The sequence below is a fragment of the Barbus barbus genome, assembly GCF_936440315.1.
Source record: "Barbus barbus genome assembly, chromosome: 1".
Taxonomy (NCBI): Eukaryota; Metazoa; Chordata; class Actinopteri; order Cypriniformes; family Cyprinidae; genus Barbus; species Barbus barbus.
In genome coordinates, this window is record NC_136729.1 from 24,841,414 (window position 1) to 24,864,772 (window position 23,359).

The 23,359-nt window shown below is 41.0% G+C and overlaps 1 protein-coding gene across 1 annotated transcript in view; it reads left to right on the forward strand.

Annotated features, from left to right (window-relative positions):
• Positions 1–23,359, forward strand: part of LOC306876053 (receptor-type tyrosine-protein phosphatase N2-like) — a 224,394-nt gene that overhangs the window by 48,856 nt on the left and 152,179 nt on the right. Inside the window, exon 3 of the mRNA XM_079426952.1 lies at positions 19,406–19,519. Within this exon, the coding sequence (XP_079283078.1) occupies positions 19,406–19,519 (114 nt within the window). The remainder of the gene's footprint in view (positions 1–19,405; positions 19,520–23,359) is intronic.

Below are 23,359 nucleotides of genomic sequence, written 5' to 3' on the forward strand. Positions count from 1 at the left end.
TTTATGCCTTTATGCCTTAACAAGAATATTTTATTTGTAACACCTCCTTTTTAGTACTATCCCAACTTCTTAGCGGCAGCTCTTTATCATGTTCCTATAGTAATATTTGTTTTCCTTTTCAGGTGTTGTAATTGTTATCAGGGTTTGCAGATGCTATAACCTCTGAATTTGATGGTTTGATGTACTGTAGTGTTGTCACAGTACCTTCATTTTTTTACGATATTCAATACCTTTTACAAAACCACAGGGAAAACAACATTAAAGGGATAGTTCATCCAAAAATGAAAATTCTGTCATCATTTACTCACCCTCAAGTTTGCCGAACACAAAGGAAGATATTTTAAAGAAAGTTTGTAACCAGGCTGTTTTTGGGCACCTTTGAATTCCATAGTAGAAAAAAAAATACTATGGAAGTCAGTGGTGCCGCAGAACTGCTCTGTTTCCCACATTCTTCAGAATATCTTCCTTTGTGTTTGGCAGAACAAAGACATTCATACAGGTTTGGAACTACTTGAGGGTGAGTAAATGATGACAGAATTTTCATTTTTGGGTGAACTATCCCTTTAAGGCCTTTAATTTTAACAGTACCGTAATTAAAGTATTGTCTTATTAACTCAAACTCAGTTGTCTGTGATTGCTCAGGCTTGATAGCTCTGAGTGGGATTAGGGTTGCAAAAAGTTGGAAAATGTCCAGTAAATTTCAGAAACTTTCCAGGATTTTTTGGAATCTTCCTGGGAGTTTTGGAAAGCTTTCATAAATTTACTGGAAATTTTCCACCCCTTTCCAACCCTAAGTGGAATTATAAAATAATACAATTATTATATTGTTTGCTTTATTAAGGCGGAGTCTTTTAAGAAAGCTGCTTGCCAGTAGTGAGGAAGCTCTTTGTTGGTGTGAACATGAACGGATTCGGAGCTCCTTGATTCCTCCTCCGCCCGGCGGCCAAACTACTGTCTAACAAATGTTTTGTGCCTAAAGCTTAGTTCTCATTTTTGTTAACGATACAGCACACTTTATGAAACAGAGCGAAGGGGTGTCCTGCCCGTTTATTTTGTGTGAATTTGTTTGGGTTTTGTTTTTTGGTTAGGTAGTTAGGTAAGCTGACTGTATTTTATTTTACAATGTGATCTGGGCCGGGTTTCTCGATAACGATTGATCTTAGCACTTAAAGGTATAGTTCATCCAAAAATGAAAATTCTGTCATCATTTACTCTAACAAGTAGTTCCAAACCTGTATGAATGTCTTTGTTCTGCTGAACACAAAGGAAGATATTCTGAAGAATGTGGGAAACAGAGCAGTTCTGGGGCACCATTAACTTCCATAGTATTTTTTTTCCTACTATGGAAGTAAATGGTGACCCAAAACAGTCTGGTTACAAACTTTCTTTAAAATATCTTCCTTTGTGTTCGGCACTCATACAGGTTTGGAACTACTTGATGTTGAGTAAATGATGATAGAATTTTTATTTTTGGTTGAACTATCCCTTTTTTATTTACACACTTGTGCCGTCACAAGTCATATCACATTTGTAGTAGCCATGTGATTTCGCTCTATAGCGATATCACACAGCTACAAGTGTGAAAGCAACACAGTACATTGACCAAAATAGGTTCTGATACCTGTAAACTTACCTGGTGGCTTTTGTGATCAAAAGTGAAATATGTAAGCATTTCTTTCATTTGTTCAGAGCTGCAATTGGAACCACATGTATGACAATTTTCTCTTTCCGTGGAATGCATTTAAAGCTCAAGATAAGCACCATTTCAAGTCATTCACTTCAATTAAACAAATGCAGTGAAGAGTGAAAACCCTAGTACTCTGGGAGTGCTGTCAAACCTTAGGACTTATGAGGGAAATATCCCAAGGACTGTCAGGGGACTTTTATCTCCCCTCAGTTTCTTGTTTCTTTCTCCATCCTTTGCTTCGTGTTATTGCTCAATCTGTTCTCTTGAGAATGATTTGGAGTGACAAGATTTATTTTTGATGGATGGGCTGCTTATCCACTCTTTTTAACATAGACAGAAAATAAATCTTTAGACTGAACGTGCTTGATCCTGCTGCCGTTATCTTTATACCTTTTGATGCTGGCTCACCTCATCTTACCAGAAGCAGAATGAAGGTCATCAGTGGCTACAAACAGGCCCATAATCTGGCAATGCGAGAGAATGTGGACAGGGTAACAATTTGCATTTTCATAAATATCTTTTTCTTTTCATTGATACCTCTAGTGTGGTAGCAAAAAGTCTTTTTACCTTTCTTGTGAGACCTCGTCAGTCCTTCCACTACCTCTTCAGCACCCTGTGAGGCTAGATTAGTGTGGGAATCACCCCCGGTGGGTGAACTTGCACTACCTTACTGTCATGTAATATTGTGGCACTGCAGGGAATTGTCTCAGTTCCTGTTTAATTTCTGCACAATAGATGTACCAGAACAACACCTGCTTATGCCACCTGCAGACATTCACAGAAGACTTCTCTGTTGACAATGCAGAGCAGTCAGGAGACAGGAAGCTGGTGGCGGACCCAGTATTTTGGCATGAGTGAGAACAGCCTGCAGCTGAACAGAATAAAAAAAAAAAAAACAGAAAGACACTAGATGGTGGAGAAAACATGGAGCTCTAGAGGACCGTTAAGACCATTCATCATTCAGAATGAGGTGGAACAGTCTGAGAATTCAATTAATAATCTAGGCAAGAACAGCCAGAGCATTGAAATGTGGACTGATTCAGTGCTTTTTATTCCCTGTAGTTTGTCATTGAGCCCTGAATGGGTTAGTTTACCCAAAAAATGAAAAGTGTAACCCATAAGACTTTAGTTCAGCTTTGAAAAACAATAAAATGTGTAAAGAAATAATGGTTAAGATTCCATTTACCGTATTGGATGTGCTTTATACATATGCAATGATTTTTAATTTTTTATTAAATCTATTTATCATAACGTGATGATAATATCTCTTCAGAAGACTTTGATTAAATGTCTTGATTTATATGGATTGCTTTTATGCTCTCTTAATGAACCTTTTGAAGTGTCTAAGTTTTGGGTGAATGGAGGGTCCGAAATCTCTCAGGACTTCATTAAAATATCTTCATTTGTGTTTTTGAAGATAAAGGCTAAATGATTACGATTTACAATGACACGATGGTGAGTACATGTTGACTGAATTTTCATGTTCGGGTAACTTCCTCTTCAAGGTGTCAGGGAACATACTACGTAGATGCTTAAAATAAGCATCTAGTGTTTGTGGTGATAGGAAGTGCTAGTTATGAACTGACAGATGCATATTGTACACACAAAACAGAGGTGCTTTCTCAGAAACACAAGTTATTTGACTCCTGTGTTTATAAGGTATTGGGAGCTAGAATGAGCACTTTTGAAAAGGAACAAATCACTTTGGAGTAGCATAAGTTTTATTTCGTGGGTGTTTATTAGCAAATAATCTAGAACTGTTTGTAAGTCGCTGTTCACTGAGTAATCAGTGCTTTCACACTATATAGATTTCCTGCTAATTTATTTGGCAGTGTCTGTACAGACATTCACAGAGACCGCTGCGCTATCATTACCGATTGTGCTTGCCAGTCTATTATTGTGATTTTAATCAGATTCAGATTTGCCTTTCCCTAAATGTCATGTGAAAATGAAACCAGCTCTTATTAATCGCCTGCTATAACAAGTCAGATGGTTTGTTCTCATCTTTAGTGGGTGGTTCTTGGCTAGAATAAGCTGTGAAGTGGACCAGACTTTACACCGGTAGTCAGAAGTCTGGCTCTGTGAGACTAGGAAGTGTTTAAGAGCACCAGGCAGTATGTGAGTGGGTGTATTTTATTGTCATGTCGTATTCTTCTACTGTATGCTTGAATTGCATTTGAGATTGAAGATTACACCAGTGTTGATTGACTACTGTATGTACTTGACAGTAGTTTCTAAGTAACTCTGAGGATGTGCCTGTGATAAAGCACAATTGAATAAATATGTGATTATCAAGGACTTGCACTCTGAAAGCATTGTGTGGACATCAATAAGAGCTTTATTCAGTAACAGTTTCATTAAGGTAAAATTGTGTTGCTGTCAGAGCAGTTAGTGCTTCTTTTTAGATATATGCTGTATTTCTACAGTACTTTTAAAAGTGAGTTTGTGCACAAAAATACAGAAAATATGTTAAAAGTTATGAGTCAGCAACTGTTAGTATTAATCTTTACTTTCCCCAACATTCAACAAATACCATAATATGCACATGAACTGGCTTCCAGATAACACAACAGTTATTTATGGTGTGTCAGTTCAGGTCCCTAATAATGCTGGAAAAATGCCAGAAAAATGAGCCTAAACCCATTATTTTAAGAGCATTTCAGTTTTGATTTATTTGTTCTTGTTGAGCTGCCAGCTATTGATTCTCTGTGATCTGTCCTCCACTGAATGATAATTACACACTCAGATAATCCATAAAGTAGAGTACAGTATTTGAAAACATTTTAGTATCAAGGGGAATCATTTTAAGATGTTAATGTTAAAAAGTAAAATCAGATACATATAGCGTGATATGACATAATTCGTATTTCCACCAATGTGTTTGAGGACATGCTACAGTATGTGCTGGAAATTTTCATCGCCCTTATTTCACCACAAACTCCCTGCCAACTGCAATGTTTCTGGCTTGCACAATTATGAAAAAGCTTTTCTCAAAGGAAGAAGTTGAGAAGTGAAATTCTTTAAAGGAAGAATGCAGGAATGCATACCTCTAACAATTCAAGGTACATTCACAGAGGCCATTATTTACTTACACCATTAAATAGCTGTGAGTCAAACAATGCAAACCTGTCTCTGTAAAGGGTAAGTGATTGATGGCTTGACTGGGTGCCCAAGGTTTTTAGAAAATATACAAACTAGCAGGAAAGCTGCCAATTAGTCCCTCAACCAATTAGACCATTCTTCCCAGAGACGATTGATCATTCAAAACGGAGATATAAAATGTCTAGCAGACTAACTACAAGCTTACACAGGACACTAAGTATATTCAAGATCAGAATGCAAGTCATTATCCGCTTAGAGAATCTAACCTTTTCTGTTTGGACAGGAGCTGTACGTATGTGTGTTTTCACAATCTGACTACTAGTGCCAAACTGCTTGACATTTTCTATACTCTGAACTTTATCTTTAAAACCTTACTTCCTGTCATAACAACTTCTATGGTGTTGGAAGCATAACTGCTTGAAGGCCAGGATATTGTAAGATCGTGAAAAAGCTTCCCATACCATTTTCTCTGTGGCCTTGATAATGAAAAATTTTTACTAAATATTTTAAATTCATTTGAAAAGAAGGTTTATGTACAGTATATACACTTTTTAAATGACTATAAGGAATTATTTGGAATGTTTCCTGGAATAGCTTTGAGTTATGAGTTGATGGATAAAAATGAACAATGAAGTTTCACCATGTTTTTTTATTCTCTGTGCAAAACATGGTTTAAAGTTTTAATCGTGGTTCTGCGTTATTTGTTCTATTCAAAACAAGAGTCAGGCTTGTTGTTTTTATGAAATGGTTATTTTGCAGATATGGAATAACAAAAAAAAAAAAAACAGAAATGGAACAACTGCCTGAAAAATGAAACCACATATTGTATTCTACACTGTGAGGCAGGTGATATGAAATTGGAATCATTATGGTGACATTATACTGCCTCAACAGAGATGTATTTCTAGTCAGCAAAAGGCAAAGGACCTTCGGATCCTATCATAAGAAGAAACCTGTAGGTAATATGCTATATTTTGTTGCTTTGGTCTTAGGTTGAGTAACAGAGATTTTGTCTTTCATATTGAATAACTCAGAAAAACCGCATCAGAAAAAGTAGCACCAGCACCCTTATACACCAGTATTCCTAGTGTTCCTTCATTGCAGATTGCATTCTTCTTGTCTCTATTCATATATGCATAGGGAGATGCCCACTTACTTTTACTATTTAAAAAATATTGAGTCTGTCATGAAACAAGGACTAATTTGTTTTTGTATTTTTATTTCAATTATTTGAATATTGTAACGGCCAAATGATATATTGCCAAGTTGACATATTTTAGCAAGATTCAGCATTCAAACATCTGTTTTTCTGTTTATTTGTTATATATCAGAAGTGGGACTGAAAATGCTAGCACATGGGCGCAGATACACGAGCTCCCTTTCTTTCTGTCTTTGTTCTGTTTAAACTTATTTGTAGTACTGTAAAATTAGCATTGCCTAATGTTTCTTTGAGAAAATATTATTCCCAGTGGGCAAAAACTTACTGTATTACTGAGTACACTGTTGGATACACTATTTACTTTATTTTCAGCCATTCAAAAAAGAAAAATTGTGACAAATATTAAAAATTAAAGTTGCTATATCTGAAGTTTAATATTTAATTTACCAGTTTATTTTTTTCATACATTTCAGTTAACTTTGTTGATATTAATTCATTTTCAAGTTATTTATTTCTAATTTACTAAATATTATGTAAAATAAATATAAATCAAAATCAGAAATCAGGTCACGCTTTATTTTAAGGTCCAATTCTTTCTTATCAACAGACCATTAACTACGATTTTTGCCTCAGTAAACTCCTAATATGCTGCTTATTAATAGTAAGGTAGTTGTTCATTTTAGGCATTGGGTAGGATTAGTGATGCAGAATATTATCATGCAGAATATGTGCTTTATAAGAACTAAACAGACAATGTTAATAATAGGCATGCTAATAAGTAACTAGTTAATGAGAATTAGTCCCTGTACTAAAGGGTTACCAGAAATCCATATTAGTTGAACATGATAATACAGTACGTAATGTCTTAGTAACAATTAAACTGCTTTATTAGCTTAACTTTCAGTGAGATCTGCAAATGAACTAATTGTCTCAATGAAAAAAGGCCTCAACATATCCAGATAATCTACTGAATTTGTGGTTCTTAATGCTGCAAAAATGGACTCCTCTTCTGTGGCATTGGCTGTTCTTTATCTTCATTAGTATCACTCTGTGGTTCACTCTGCACTGTGGAATCGATTTTCCGCGGCGATCCGTGTGGTCTGTCTGAGACTCATTATAGTAATGGTTTTAATGTCTTTGAACAGCTGACTGGGTATCTGAATAATTTTGAAGCTCTCTGTTGTTCATTGTGGCTGTTGCCTCACATACGACCACAGTCTCCTGTTCTGTCAATATCTGCCCATCTCATGACTTAAACACCAAGGTTTCGAGTGGCCAGCAGATCGGGGAAAAAATTCAGGACCTGGTTGCATGAAAGTCCTTAAGTAAATTGACTTAGGGGTATCCCTGAGGGGAAAAAAATTCCCTCAGGTAAGGGATTTTTTTAAGCGTGTTGCAACAAACGTCTTAACTGTCAACCCTTACCTATACTAAGCACAAATAATGTATAAAGCTAAAAATTATTTACTCCCTGGCAATATTCTAAAATTGTTCCTTAATGGAGAAGAGAGATATAATCTTAGGAGAGTGTGTAATTTTAAGCATCTTTATGTTCGTACAACATTAAGAAGCTTTTGTATTTCTGTATGATGTGGAGTGAAATTGTGGAACAGACTAAGTCTAGTGCTCAAGCAATGCCCAAGTGTGATCCAATTTAAAAAGCAGTATAAACGTATGGTTCTCAGAATGAATCAGGAGGAAGAACGGATCTGATTAGGTGTTCATACAGATTATTTAGTCATAGTTTTTATTTGTGTTTTGTTTGTATATTTACTGTAAATATATGTAGGAAAGTCAAAAGAGTGTATTAAGATAAGGATGAGATGACAGAGTTATGAAGTTAAGTTAATGATTATTGTTACCATGAAGTTGATTTGATTATTATTGTTATTGATTATTATTATCAACGTGGAGTGGAGAAGGGGTAGGATTAAATAAGATTATGCTTCTTCCTACTCATTTTTGGACATGTATAAGTTAAATTATTTTGTATTGTGGTGTATTGCTTTGTTTTGTTTCTACTATATTTATTTATTTACATGTTCGAAATAAACATTTCAATTCAATTCAATTCAATAAGTGTTACACGATAGTTCCTGGCAACATACGGCAATGGGCGCCGCGGTTGCTATAGTTACTACATCTCACAATAAACATAGATGTGCCTATATGACAATAAACTGAACATAACGAAATACAAACCTAACCCACTAAAACACAAACAAATAAACGAGCACTGCCCGTTTCTGCGCTGCTTTGTGGGCAGTCATTACTGAGGAAACCAATTTGTTTCTAAAGTGAAATCTCCTCCTGCTGACGAATGACGGAAATTTTACCAAATGTTAAAATTAAGCCATGTTTTGACGCTGCAAACCATAGACTGTAAAAAAAAGATGGACGACGCATCTCCGCTTCCTTCCATTATAGAAAAGTGAAGCCAAAACACTCTCGGTTACTCAGGTAACCTCGGTTCCCCGAAATGAGGGAACGAGACATTGCTTTGGGAAATACATTTTCCTCGAATATTACTGAAGCCTTATTGAATCACGCCAGTGAAACTGGCCAATGGCGTTCAAGCGCGCAAAATATGAGGGGGCTCGTCACTATATAAAGCAGCGCTTGTACGTCATCCATTCAGAATCTTTGACTGAAGCAACTAGGCATTGTAAGATCCTGAGCTCGGTGACACGGCAATAAGAGCAATGTCTCGTTCCCTCATTTCGGGGAACCGAGGTTATGTGAGTAACCGAGAGCGTTCCCCTTCAATTCGGTCACTCTACATTGCTTTGGGAACGTATAAAATCCCGCCGTGTCACAGCGATGGAGCCAACCTCGACTAAGTATGTCCAGTTTCACATTCGGAGCCGTAATGAGAACGGCAATGATATTGGCGCTCTTAGTAAACACAGCTCAGGTCTACAGGACCTAGTCGAAACCATGTAAAGTCAGGGGCGCGGCAGCTAGACGATGCCGCGTCACATCAGGGGTGGAGTTAACTCCGGTGAAACAAAGAATGTGAAATGGCGGCGGCTTCGGCGCTTTCACAAATAGATTATTTGAAATTGTTTAATTTCAATGAAATCTTGTTATAATGCACAGCCGTACCGGTATGATGGTGACCAAGTCCTAAAAGACGTGGTGAACTATATCATAATACTGTGATAAACTGATAGGGACAGCATTGAATTGGTGGTGCGTCTATACAGGGTGTATACGACCTAGTCAAAACCATTGACACACATCTCAGATCATGGCTGAGTAAGCGCGTGCGCTGCTCGCACTGACAGCACATGCGAGGCAAGCGACGACACATCTAGGTTATAAAACCTCGCGAAAGTGCTGGGTGACGACCAGCCTGCCGCCGTACAAATGTCCTGAATAGATGCGCCATTTGCCCAGGCCCAGGATGATGCGAGGCCACGGGTTGAGTGGGCACGAACCCCTATTGGACATTCCACACCTTTAGAGCTGTAAGCCAAAGCAATTGCGTCGACGATCCAGTGTGACAGCCTTTGCTTGGACACAGGCAGTCCTTTTGTACGTCCACCGAAACATACGAATAGCTGCTCCGAGAGTCTGAACTGTCTAGAGCACTCGATATAAGTACGCACCGCTCGTACGGGGCACAGCAGTGTATTAAGCGGCTCTGTCCCGGTTGGTGTTTCGGGGCGGAAAGCAGATAGTGATATGACCTGCGCTTTAAATGGAGTCGAAAGCACTTTAGGCACATAACCTTTTCTAGGCTTCAAGGTGAGTCTGCAATCACCTGGCCCGAATTCAATACACGAGTCATCAATTGAAAGCGCTTGTAGGTCTCCAACTCGCTTAACAGAGGCCAGCGCGAGCAGGAGCGCTGTCTTGAGAGAGAGCGCTCGCAAGCTCGCTGATTGTATGGGCTCGAACGGGGGTCCCGTGAGAGCGTCAAGCACTAGCGCCAAGTCCCAAGTGGGTAGAGTAGAAGGGCGAGGAGGGTTCAGCCTTCTTGCTCCTTTTAAAAACCGTATGATCAGGTCATTTCTGCCGATCGGGCGATTTTCGACGTGCGCGTGAAAGGCTGTTATAGCGGCCACATACACTTTCAATGTGGATGGCATACGACCGCTATCAAATCGCTCTTGAAGGAAGACAAGGATTATTTATATTGGGCAGCTGATTGGGTCTTCGCCCCGCGATACGCACCGACTTGTAAAAACTCCATTTATGTGCGTAGAGACGCCTTGTGGAGGGAGCCCTAGCCTCAGATATAGTGTTCAGCACGCGCTGAGGAAGCGCATATCTGTTACTGGCAAGCTCCGTCGAGCGGCCAGACGTGAAGGCTCCATGACTCCGGATTTGGGTGCCAAATCGTCCCTTGTGCTTGAGAGAGAAGGTCCCTCTTCAGTGGGATAGTCCACGGGGGGGCTACCAGCATCTCCACCAGTTCTGGGAACCACGGCTGATTGGGCCATTTCGGTGCCACTAGCAGAACAGATTCCTTTTCCTCTCTGATTTTGCAAAGCACGCGAGGCAGAGATTTCACTGGAGGAAAGGCATACTTGCGTACTTTCGGCCAGCTGTGAGCTAGTGCATCCACTCCCAGGGGAGAGTGTGTCAGTGAATAAAACAGCGGGCAGTGACTGTTCTCCGCTGATGCGAAGAGATCCACCTCCGCCCTGCCGAATACACTCCAAATCATTTTGACTGTCAAAGGGTGTAATCTCCACTCTCCGTGGATTATCCCGCCCCTCGACAGTAAATCCGCGCCGTAGTTCAGGCGTCTTTTTTTTTTCATGCGTTCCGTGGCACCCGGCTCTTTAGCCAGAGCTGAAGCGGACGCATATGTAGGAGCCCTAGATTGCACACTGTCGAGGCGGCAGCCATCTGGCCGAGCGTCCTCTGAAAGCATTTCAGCGGGGGAGAACGTCCCTAGTTTGAAGACTGCGAGAGAACTGATCAGTTTTCGTGAGCTCTCCTCCGACAGACTCGCTCGCATTTTGATTGAGTTCAGCTCTACTCCTAAAAAGGAGATGTTCTGGCTCGGTACCAGCATGCTCTTTTGCATATTTACAGTCAGTCCTAAGCTCTGAACGTGAGCGAGGAGTCTGAGTTTGTCGCTGAGCAGCGCGCTCTCTGACTGGGCTAACACTAGCCAGTCGTCGAGTTAGCTCAGGATGCGCATTCCGCTCTGCTTCAGAGGAGAGAGAGCAGCATTCATGCATTTCGTAAACGTACAAGGGGCCAGACATAAGCCAAAGGGCAGGACCGTGAATTGGTACGCTATCCCTTCGAATGCAAATCTCAGGAAGCGCCTGTGGCGGGGGGCTACCTGAATGTGAAATTAAGCATCCTTTAAATCCACGGAGATACACCAATCTCCCGTTCTGATATGTGAGAGGATTTGTCTTAGCGTAATCATTTTGAATGAGCGCTTTGAAAGCGCGCGATTCAGCGGTCTCAGGTCCAAGATTGGGCGGAGCCCGCCGTCTTTCTTTGGCACCAGAAAATAACGACTGTAGAAGCCGCTCTCGCGGTCTGTGAGGGGGACTGCCTCTACAGCGCGCTTTGCGAGAAGGTTGTGAATTTTCTCTCGCAGAACTGAGACATTCTGCTCCCATACAGTGGACATTAACACACCGTTGAAACGGGGCGGTCTGCGGAAGAACTGAAGCGTGTAGCCGTTCTTTATTTATTTCATAACCCACTCTGATACCCCTGGCAGTGCCTGCCACGCTTCTGTGAACTGTGACAGCGGGCGAGGCGGACTGCACACCGTGAGGGATAACTCGCCGTTGGGGGGCGGGGAGTTTAATATCACACGAGTGTGAGAGTGAGTGATGGGGGAGAGGGGAGTGAGAGGAGGAAAATTGCCCTGATATTGAGGTGATTTTTGTATTATTTTTTATTTTTTTTGACTTTATTGCACTGCACTGTGGAACAGTCAAAACACAAACATGACAATCGTTCTCGCCGCCCGCCACAGGCAAGGGGGCGTGGTGAACACACACACAGCGGAGCGAGCAGACTTTCTCAGTGGCTCGTCTTCGGCGCTGAGTGTAGCTTTCCTCCTCCGAGAGACAACATCAGGAACGCGGCTTTAATTCCGTAGCCGGTGGCCTGCTGTCTCTGTCAGGGCGGGGTCTCTGACCCTTCGAGCCCTGGCGGTGCTTCGGCCAAGGCTGTCTTGGCCTCACCGCCGGCTCATGCTCGCGCCGAACCGCAGTAGGAGGGGCGAACGATCTTCCCGCGCGCTGCGCTGAGGATGAGCGGGAACGCGCAGGAGGGATCGCGCCAGCGCGCTTTGGTAAGAAGTGGCTAATGGCCTTCGATTGCTTCTGCGCTTCATCGAAGCGCTCCGTGAACGTCTCTACCGCCGCTCCAAAGAGACCTGAGGGATTCACGGGAGCGTCCAGAAGAGCCGTCTTCTCTGAATCTTTCAACTCGGTCAGAGTCAGCCACAGGTGACGATCCAGCACCACAAGATTCCCCATATTGCGGCCGATCGCTCGAGCTGTCACCTTCGTCGCTCTGAGGGCCAGATCTGTGGCGCGTCGGAGCTCTTTGAAGACTTCAGTGTCCGGGCCACCTTCATCCAGGGACTGAAGAAGCTTGGCCTGATACACCTGAAGTATTGCCATAACATGCAGTGTTGAAGCTGCCTGGCCCGCCGCCGAGAAAGCCTTGCCCGCGAAGTTTGCGGTGGCGCGGCAAGGTTTAGAGGGGAGAGACGCGTTGTTTCTCACCCTCCAGTTCGCCGCGGCTGCCGGACAGAGGTGGGCAGCGACGGCTTCCTCCACAGGGGGAAGTTTAACATACCCCGCTCGGTCAGCGCCGTCCACTGACGACAGAAGGGAGGATCCCGGATTGTGCACACGACTGGTGAGCGGTGCGTTCCACAACTACGCTATCTCGTCGTGCACCTCCGGGAAAAAGGGGCCGGGTCTCCGCGGGGTGTCCTTTCGGCCGCGGTCCGACTAGAGGAACCACTCGTCCAGACGGCTTCTGGCCGGCTCGGTAGGAGGTGCCCACTCCAGACCGAGCTCATCAACCGCCTTGGTCAGGACGCGTAGGAGCTAAACATCACTGTGATGGAGGTCCCCAGCGTCACTGCTGGGCGCAGTGTAATCCAGTGGGCTGTTGGACCTCCTCTCTCGCAGATGCTGCCACCGAGATGGCATCATCCTCATCCTCCTCCATGGCCCCGAAAGACACCACATCTTGCGCGCTGGGGGAGGGGCGGAGATCAGCGGCCATGAAGCGCACTGGGAGGGGACCTGCAGCAGGGGGGTGAGAAGCGTGTGGGCACTGAGCCGGCGCGGTCTTGTCACCCGACCCGGACAGATCCGCATCAGAAACTCGCGGCAATTTACTCTTTGGCTCAGAGGAAGAGCGCGGCAGAGCTAGTTGGGCGAGTTCATCGCCTTGGACGATGGCCACATGGAGCCTGAGAGTCCGGAGACTCATATCTCCGCAGTGGGGGCAGTCCGACCCCCCAAGCGCCGCCTCTGCGTGGGCGCGACCCAGGCAGAAGACGCACGATTCGTGGCCATCAGAGGGTTCGATTGGCTCTACACAGGAGAGGCAATCGCGAGAGGTCATCTTTGTTCGTCCGAAGCTCACTTACCGGAACACAGCAGGGGAAGAAGGCATGTCTGCTGCAGCGTGTAGATCACGGTGAGTAGTAGATTCTTTGATAGGCTTCTTGCTGAAGGAAAAAATTCTGAATGGATGACGTACAAGCGCTGCTTTATATAGTGACGAGCCCCCTCATATTTCGCGCGCTTGAACGCCATTGGCCAGTTTCACTGGCCTTAATCCAAAAGGCTTCAGTAATATTCGAGGAAAATGTATTTCCCAAAGCAATGTAGAGTGACCGAATTGGTGGGGCACATCTCAGTATGGCCGCTGCCATCGTGAGTAAATGACGTAATTTTGGAGCCCGAGTCTGCGCAGTAGAGATTCGTTTGGAGCAGAGTCTGCACAGTAGAGTCGTGAGGCGGAGCCGCAGAATCAAACTCCCGCCCAAACTCCCGCAGACCCAATCACCCATACGACACGCCCCATTTTTATAGCATCAAATTACTAGCTAAAATCAAACTTACCACAAAAACGAACAATTGAACATATATCAGTGTGATAACAACTACCTTAAATGACCAAAATCATATTTTGGAAAATTGTATTGGAAGTGTAATTCATTTTTTTTGTTATGACTTAAGTCCCATTCGTTTACACCGAGAGGGCGGGGTTTATGACCTGTACTGCAGCCAGCCACCAGGGGGCGATCAAAGAGCCTGCAGCTTCACTTTCCAGTACGAGTGAGACACACCCGCTGCAAACAAGCAGAGTTATAAATGTGAACAGGTGGATAGACAAGAAGATAATGCATTATAAAAAACAATTAAGACATACATTACATTTATATTGTTATTTAATATAATAATTGATTAATAATAATTGTTTAAATTAATATAATAATTGATAGAACTCATCTATTTTCTTAAAAAATTATATAAAACTTTTTGTTTTGTGAAAACCTGTAAGTTATGCTTTTTACAGTGAATTTGCAGTTTAATATGTTACCATATAGTCATTGCCCTACTACGCTCATATATTTTATTTGTGCATGTCTTAAAAAAACATCTTAAGTTTTACATTTGAGCTTAAAAATCTTTAAAATACTGAGTTTCAGATGACTTAAGGGAGCTGTTTTGGTCCCTTAAATTTATCAAGGTGAAACAGTTACTAAGGACTTTGTAGCAACGCTTTAGGGAACAATTAAGGGGAATACTTAACAACAGCCTAAAGGTTCCTTAAGTTGACCTTTAGAATTATTCTTGCAACCAAAGATTCACTAAGGGTTCCCTTAACCTTATACCTAAGGCATTTCTTAGCTTAAGGGCTTTCATGCAACCGGGCCCAGAAAAAAAAAAGAAGAAGAAAATCAGAATTACTATTGATTTGGTTGCAACATCGTGTTTCACTTGTTTCATCGATTAACATAATTGCCTCAGCATTGTCAATGAGAGACATGCTTCACTGCCTCATTCCCAAGAGCTCCGTTTGCATCCTCACGACCTGCTCTCTTATTGAAACAGCTATTGAGGAGGAAATCGTGAGTTATTGTTATTTGTGAATCTTTGGCTATATTACAGCAATTAGTTTTAGGTCCTCATCATCTCTTACGGCAGCTCTGTTAAATGTGGGTTTAATGTGATGGGTTAGGAATCATAACCTGAGAGGAGGACAGGAGACATTTCAATTGTTTTATAGTTTGCATTAAAGAGTAAAGCAGATCCATTGACCTCAACTGACTGGACAGGGAAAGACAAGGTTAAACACACTTTGTGCTGTAATATTGTCTTGTCGCTTCCTAGAAGAATTGCTTTATATCTGTTTACTCATGGGGAAACAAAAGAGATGAGAAAAGAAAACCACTTAGCAAGTCTGCCGTCCACAATTTGCTTTTAATGCCAGTTCCTCAAAAAAGAGAACATCTTAGATATGAGACACAAGTTTAACATCTCATTTTTCTCCCTTCTGCCTTTGCCATATGCACTGGCAGACTAGATTTATTTTATTATTATTTTTGTTTTGTACTGTACTGTACAGAAGTGTCACATAGTATAATATAGGTTTTCTAGTTACTCTGTATTTGCATTTTTTCCCTACTGTTTGTTTCAGTTCAGTAGTTTCAGCAAATGATTCTAAATGCGGTCTGCTTTCTTATTACACTCCTAATGCTGCAGTCTGTGCAGTAGTGTAATTTGCTTAAAATAGTGCTCTGTTTTATTTGGCTGTGCATATTGATTTCAGATCCATCAGTCAAAGCCAATATCTACTGGCTTATTGTCTTAGTAAGAATTGCGTTTTACTGAACTATTTTAGAATGTAATTAAAATAATTGATTTTGGATGATGTAGTCATTCTCTTCGGTGGAGCTACAGTATATTAACACATGAAACAACAAAACCATTAAAAATAAAGAAAACATCAAGAAGCAATCATCCCTAATGACAGATTTAGACAGTATCTGCTTCTACTATATCTCAGAACAGGAGTGTATCAGTCACACTTTTTGCTTGTTAAGTCTCCTCCTTGTGGTAGATCACAAGAATTACAGCACATGAAGGTGATGGCACTATGAGACAAATAGACATTTTCATATAATATTAGATCAGTATAATTAGAGTGACAGAGTGTTGACCAATAGCTGTGAAGTATTTGTAATGTTTATTGGTTTGGTTATGGCATAATTCTAACAATCTGATTACTATTAGAAATTTAAGTTTTTGTTTAAAATAATCACTTGTTTCTTTGAAATATTTAACACAGTCGTTTTCGTTGTTTTTAAAAATGCTCATTTTAATTTTAATATAACTGATTTGCCTATAAGGTTAGAGTATCACATGCTTGAAACCATTTGTCAGCTTACATTGAGAAGGTTTCACTGTGACAGAGGCAGTTTGAGAGATCCAGACCCTCTCTAAATAGGTCAAATGTTGCGAAATGTCAATCTATATTCTCCATTTTCACTTCAGCTCTGATCTATCAGAGGAAATAATAGCCGCATTACCGATCATGGAGCGGCCTAGGATTTTCTTGACGACAGACCCACCAGAGCTCTCAGAGCTGTTATTAAGCTTATCGTAGCTAGTATAAAAAACATTTTGCAAATGAGTGACAAAGTGCAGACTTCTAGAGGCATATCATTTACCACCAAGTGAGAAGCAAATGCATCATGTTTGATCATTCAGACTGCCTGATAGATTTTATATTACCACTCACTCTATTTCCCTGAGGCTCTGTTTTATGGTTGTACAGTGTAGAGCTCGAGAAATCGTGGGATAGAAGAAAGCGCAGTCTATATTTGAGCGCGATGACTGTAATTAGAGTGTGATTATTCCCAGAGACGGCTGGGGAAAAAAAGGCAGCCGACAGTGATGGAGGTTGCTATGGAAACCAACACGGAGGCAGTGAAAAGGGTGTTTTGCTGGTGGTTATGTCATGTGTCTATGTACTGTGCATGTAAAATAGTTTGGACATTGCAGGTTTCAAGTCAAAAGGAGGCAGAGTAGGATGTTCAGTCTGTGTATACTGTTTTTGTTGCCTCATTTTCAATTCATATTCTCTTAATTGACCCCTTAGCAAAGACCTGCCCCCCTTAGTTACTGTTGCTATATCCAACAAGCCATGGAGATGCCACAAATCCTGTTCTCACGCAGTGAAAAATACATAGCAGAGCAAAGAGGACACTAACAAGTTGATGACAGACAAGACAGAGCAGGTTACTTCTGGTGTGAAACTAAGTCTTAAAGAAATTCAAACAATTAATAACATTTTGTGGATCTTTATTGTGTCATGACAGATCACTGTAGCGCCTCAGTTCAAGCGGCACGTGAACCGATCGTCTTTTCACATTTACTAAACATAAATGAAAAATATTCACATATGCTGTTCATAGGAGACATATTGTATTAACCCTACAGTTACAGCATAAAATACTATTACCCCTATTACTATTAACATTTTACATAACATTTACCTATTTTATCTCACAATTCTGACTTTTTTTCTTGCAAATGCAAGTTTATATCTTCTAGTTTGGACTTTATAACTCAATTTAGCTCAACAATAGCGGGTTTGTCAATTCTAAGGAAAACAAGTCGGGGATATAAACTCATGATTCTGAGCCAAGGGGAAAAGAGAGAATGATGAGTTGTTTTTCCTTATCAGATCTGTGAGATGTAATCTCAGAATTGTGATAATAAAGTCAGAATTTTGAAATATAAACTCAAATTTTCCTTTTTTTTTTCTTTTTTTTTATTCCATCGCTTCCATAGACTGCTACTTGAAAACTGTCCGTTTATGCCGTTTATGCTTTATTATACGACATTAGTCTGACAGATCCCATCACATCGTGGTGCAGATGAAAACTGCTCTTACACGGTGGAGGAACACTTGTGGTCATTAGTATTCCTCGTGAGGACCGCTGCTAAACCCTGCATCCTCCCTGTTCGCCCAGATAGCCATTGAATTATGAAGACAATCTGAGCCATGGTTTGGGTTGCCTAGCAACGGACTATTGAGTGGCACTGGGTCCCTGGTGATGGGGAGATAAACAAGGGGCCAGATAATGTGTGTGTGTCTCTATATAGGTGCGTTTCCTGATGGCCTGTGTGCTTATCTTGAAAGTGTCAAAAAGAAAGAAAGAAAGAAAGAAATTACCCTAAACCCCTGTGGCTAGTATGACCCCAAGCAGAAACTTCAGCCTCACAAAATAAACTGATGGCCAGTAGACACAAACAGTTGTGCTTTTTCCTTCAAGCCTAACATGGGTGGGCAGGTTTTCTGTTATAATGGTCACTGTCATGATCTAGAGGAACAACACTGTATTAAAAATCATACTATTATATGGTTTCTTGCTAATTTAATGAGCAGAATGCAGTTTACCTGATACAAAATATTATTTGCCTCAATAAATCATATATTGTGATCCTGATAGAATGATTGCCATGTTTGATTATTTGATATTTGCACAACATGAAGTATTTTATTAGGGTGGCTTGTGTGAATACTGTTCATACACCGGGGTATAATAGTAACAATATATTTGAATGTAAATAGACAACTGTAACGGGGCAAACAAGACGTGAGCCGTGCGGATCCAAGTGCAAGCTTTTATTTATAAACATAGTCAATAAACAGGCAGGGTCAAACAACGGCAAACAGATATGGTACGGGTAAGACACAGAGCAATCCTAGGGCTAGCGAGAGTCGACAATCAGTGAACAATATCCAACAGGGCAAGGCAGAGAGATAATCCAGGTACACGGGCAAGAATCAAAACACTAGAAAAACACACAAGGCAAGACTATGACAACAAAGCGGGTTCCGTATCGCAGCTAAAACTAGGAGAGTTATAAATGCAGAACAATACTGGAACTAAACAGAAAAAACACAGAATGGCTCGGTAAGGCAGCTAACACTAGAGGAGTGATAAACGCAATACAATACTCGGCAGAGAGGAAGTCCAAGGCTTATAAAGCGTGTGTGATCAGTGAAATCAGCTATGTGTGTTGTCAGTGCAATGGATGATGGGAACTGTAGTCCAATGGTGAAGTGCCAGTAGTGTAGTGCAAGAGTCCATGCAGTGAGCGGGTGACCTCTGGTGGTGAGCGAATGGAAGTTCATGGCCAGGATTCGTGACAACATTTTTATTCAGAAATGTTAAACTTGTGTATTTAAAAAGTATCACCTTTATGTTGTTGTTGTTGTTGTTTTTTTTTTTTTTGTTGAATGTTTGTCATATAAATTTTAAATGTCTTACATAGCTTTTTGTTAATTGTATGATTTTTGTTATTAAGTTTGCCATGAAGATAGCCTTGCTGCTGACATGGCATACATAATTTATATTTATATATAATTATAATATCAAACAGGATTTGGTTGTAAAAGTTGCCTGTGTATTTATTTTGCAGATGGGGTGTTTGGTCGATGTCAGAGATATTCAGGTTCACTTCCCCTCACTTATGATGTGCCTGCAGCAGCTGTGCAGCGTTTGAGGAACGTTCTTCAGAAGTTAGCCCCCCGAGGTATCGCATCTCTTTGTGTGCACACACTGCACAGCACTCTTGTGTGCTTGTTTGTCATGTTAACGTATCACATTTAATTGTTTTCATCTTTCCACAGTATAAGATACGTTTCACTGTGGAAATTATTGTTTATGTATTCTCAAGTCCATTGTTTGTTTTTCTAATTACACATTCCTTTGTTTACCAACTTCCCTGGCTCTTAATTATTCAGTTCTTATCAGCTGTCAGTTGCTTTAGCTTTCAGTCTGTTACCTTCTTTAGATCTGACATTAGCCTGTTGACTTGTCATCTCACTTTAACTGCTTATTTACTGATACTTATGTACCTGACAGTGTTAATGTAACTCTTTTGCCCTTTTGCATACGTACTGCAGCAAAGCCATGTAATACAACGAAACGTACTCTGTGTTTAGTAGTTATCTTAATTCTCTTCTAAATACTCATATTACTGTACAAAAGTTTGGGGTCAGTAAGATTTTATTTATTTTTTCTTTAAGAAGTGAATGAATTTATTTAAAAAGGATGCATTAAATTGATTGAAAGTGACAGAACAGATTTTCACATTGTTACAAAAGATAAATGCTGTTTTGAACTGTTCCTCTAAGTGCCGTCTGAAATTTTCTTCTAAAATGAGCATTTTTATCAGGCTCCTATATTTATGTATATTTATATATAGGGAAGTCGTGGCCTAATGGTTAGAGAGTCAGACTTGTAATCCAAAGGTTGCAGGTTCGAGTCTCGGCTGGCAGGGATTGTAGGTGGGGGGAGTGAATGTCCAGCGCTCTCTCCACCCTCAATACCACGACTGAGGTGCCCTTGAGCAAGGCACCGAACCCCCAACTGCTCCCCAGGCGCCGCAGCATAAATGGCTGCCCACTGCTCCGGGTGTGTGTTCACGGTGTGTGTGTGTTCACTGCTGTGTGTGTGCACTTTGGATGGGATAAATGCAGAGCACGAATTCTGAGTACAGGTCACCATACTTGGCAGTATGTCATGTCACTGTCACTGTCATTTATCAGGCTCCTATATTTATTTATTAGAGCCTGATAAAAATGCTTATTTTAGATGAAAATTTCAGATGGCACTAAGAGGCTTTTGCATCTGAACTCTTCAAATATTTATTGTTTCACTATTGATTTGTGCCACCTACATTTCTGTGATAGGTTGTACCTTTCAGTTTTGTTGTATTATAGCATCTATGGTACTATCTTCATTGGCTGAATCACTGTGTGTTACTTAGTCGTAAGATAGCAGTGTCAGGTAAATGAATTGACTGGCTATTTTAGCTATATTGACCTTGATGGCTGTGCACCTTGTTGACATGATTAAATGCTGGCCAAACGTTTGTGAAACCGAAGATCAGTGAGTAACCGATTAAAAAACATCATCAGAACTTCACTGACAGTAGTTTGTGGTTTCATCAATGTACTTAGCTAGTAAGTTTTATCCTTGGCAGAACCGTGTCACAATCAGTTCCAGAGCTCATCATCTCAAGTCAAAGCTGACACACAGCCAAACGTGCACTCATCTTTTGTGGCACGATGTTGCTGTCTGTCACATGGACAGATGAAAGAGTTTAGGATGAAAGGATGAGACTGAGCACTCATCCACTGCTCAGGGGCTTGAATTGGACATCTGAGGGCTTTCGTGACAGAAAGGTTTCTCTATGATACACTGTGTTAGCAGGGTTGGACTTAATGCATTATCACTGATAGAGGAGAACTTCTGCAGAGATGTGAGTCTTAATCTGTTCAATCTGAACATATTGTTTGAACATGTCTGATCTGTAGATCTGACTTAAGATACTTGCACTTGTACAACAAACTCTGGGTACTCTCTATGTTAGACGTCTGTTTAGTGTGTTGCAGTTTTGCTAGAATGGGGTTTCATCAAAAACTTAAAGCTAGTTTATATGAAAAGCTAATTAGTAACATTGAAGTGATTTTGAGTTCACACGGTTTAAATGATTACAAACTATTTCCTTTAAGCTTTTTCGAACTGTAACATACAAATTTTACTAACCCTATAATATATAATTTTTCAGTCAGTCATCTGTATTATGATTTCAAAGCATTCAGATTTAATCCATGGGGTACACACATTGGTTATTGAGGAAGATCTAAAAGGGATGGTTGATTCTGTCATTGTTCACTGACCCTCATGTCATTACAAACCTGTTTGAATTACTTTCTTCTGCAGAACAGAAATGTAGATATTTTGAAGAACACTGTGGTCTAAAATTACATTTGACACCACTGAATTCCATTTTATGAACAAGAAACATTTCTTGTAATATCCTCTTTTATAGTAAATCAGCCATGTTTGGAAAAACATGAGGATGGGTAAATGACAGAATTGTTATTTTTGGGTGAACTATCTTTTTAAGACCTTCCTTCATAACTGTAGCTGTTATAAGTCAGTTCTAGGGGTCTTATTTAACCTCTCTTTGTCATAATGTTATTTAGTGGGATGTAAATAAGAACAACTGCTCACGTTAGCTCTGCTTTTGCACTGCAGTGTATATTCAAAGCATGTTTTCTGACACCAGTCAGAACATAGGGCTTATTGTTGTCAGTCTCCAGCATAGCCATTTGGGGGCAGCATGCTCCATCCTGTCTGTCTTGGTGAAGGATCTGAGCCTTTAATAGGCTGCAGAGGCTTGCTCCCAGCTTGATCTTTTCAAACAGCCATAAATGAGAGTTGAAAAGCGTGGAAGGCACGCAACCGTCTTTGGGTAAATTACCAACATGGTAATGAATATTAGAGAGCCAGAGAGATGGCCGACTTACTCCAATTACCTAAGCCAAATAAAGAGAGAGGGATCAGGAGGATGAGAGGCTGTGTTCAGCTTCCTCTCTCTCTCTTTTTTTTCTTTTTGGATGCAGATGGTGTCTGAAATCTCGGCTTTTGATTGACATGCTGTGTTGCAGTGTTTTTATTTTAATTTCAGAGATCTTTTGCGAGGGAGATCTCAGAAGTCTTTAGATGTTCCCTTGTGTGCATTTGTGTGTGTTCGAACGGCTGTGTGTTGTGCGCATGTGTTTTGTTTGTGTGCTTCCGTCCATGAATTTGTGCCCAATTCAGCAGACATAACAAATGTGTGAACCATTAAATGTTTGCAGTTATCTTATCTTGTTTTCTTGTCCATTTGCCCTGGGTTTGTGTGTGTGTATCTATGTGACATTTTTATACACACACCCTTTGTTTGTGCGTGTTTGAGATCTGATCACATCTGCCTTGCAACCATCACATTCACACACTCTTTTATATTCTTACAGAACCCTTCAGCAGACCAACATCCTTCCACATTCCTCTTCACAGCAGAGAGTGAGATAGGCAGATAGATGTAGAGAACATCGATGCCATCGACTCACAATTCTCTTTATCACGCGTTTAGAGTAGCTGTAGAAATCACGCAATTTGTGAAGCCACCATCGCACACCCTGCACAATGTCATTAGATCGATGCCATTGAGCGGACGGCCAGAATACTCTCTCTTTGTCATATGGGTCTATCATGCAAACTGACAGCCCTCCCTTGCGTTGAGCTGCCTCGTATTTCTTGGCACTATCTTTAGATGTTCTTCAGATTTCCCTGCTCCTGGTTTTGAACATTACAGCCCGCTCATAATGCATCGTGCCATCCCTTTGATCTTCAACTGTGGTCAGTGTGTCTAGAGATAATGGGAAGTTAGAGATGTCTCCTGGAGTAGAAGGCTATTAATGAATAGAGAGGGACAGATAGGTGATAGACAGACAGTTTGGTAAGGAGCAGCTGGAAAGGAGAGTGAGAAAGAAGGGGAATTAAGACGGATTTAACGGCTTGTCTCTAAAGTGAGGTC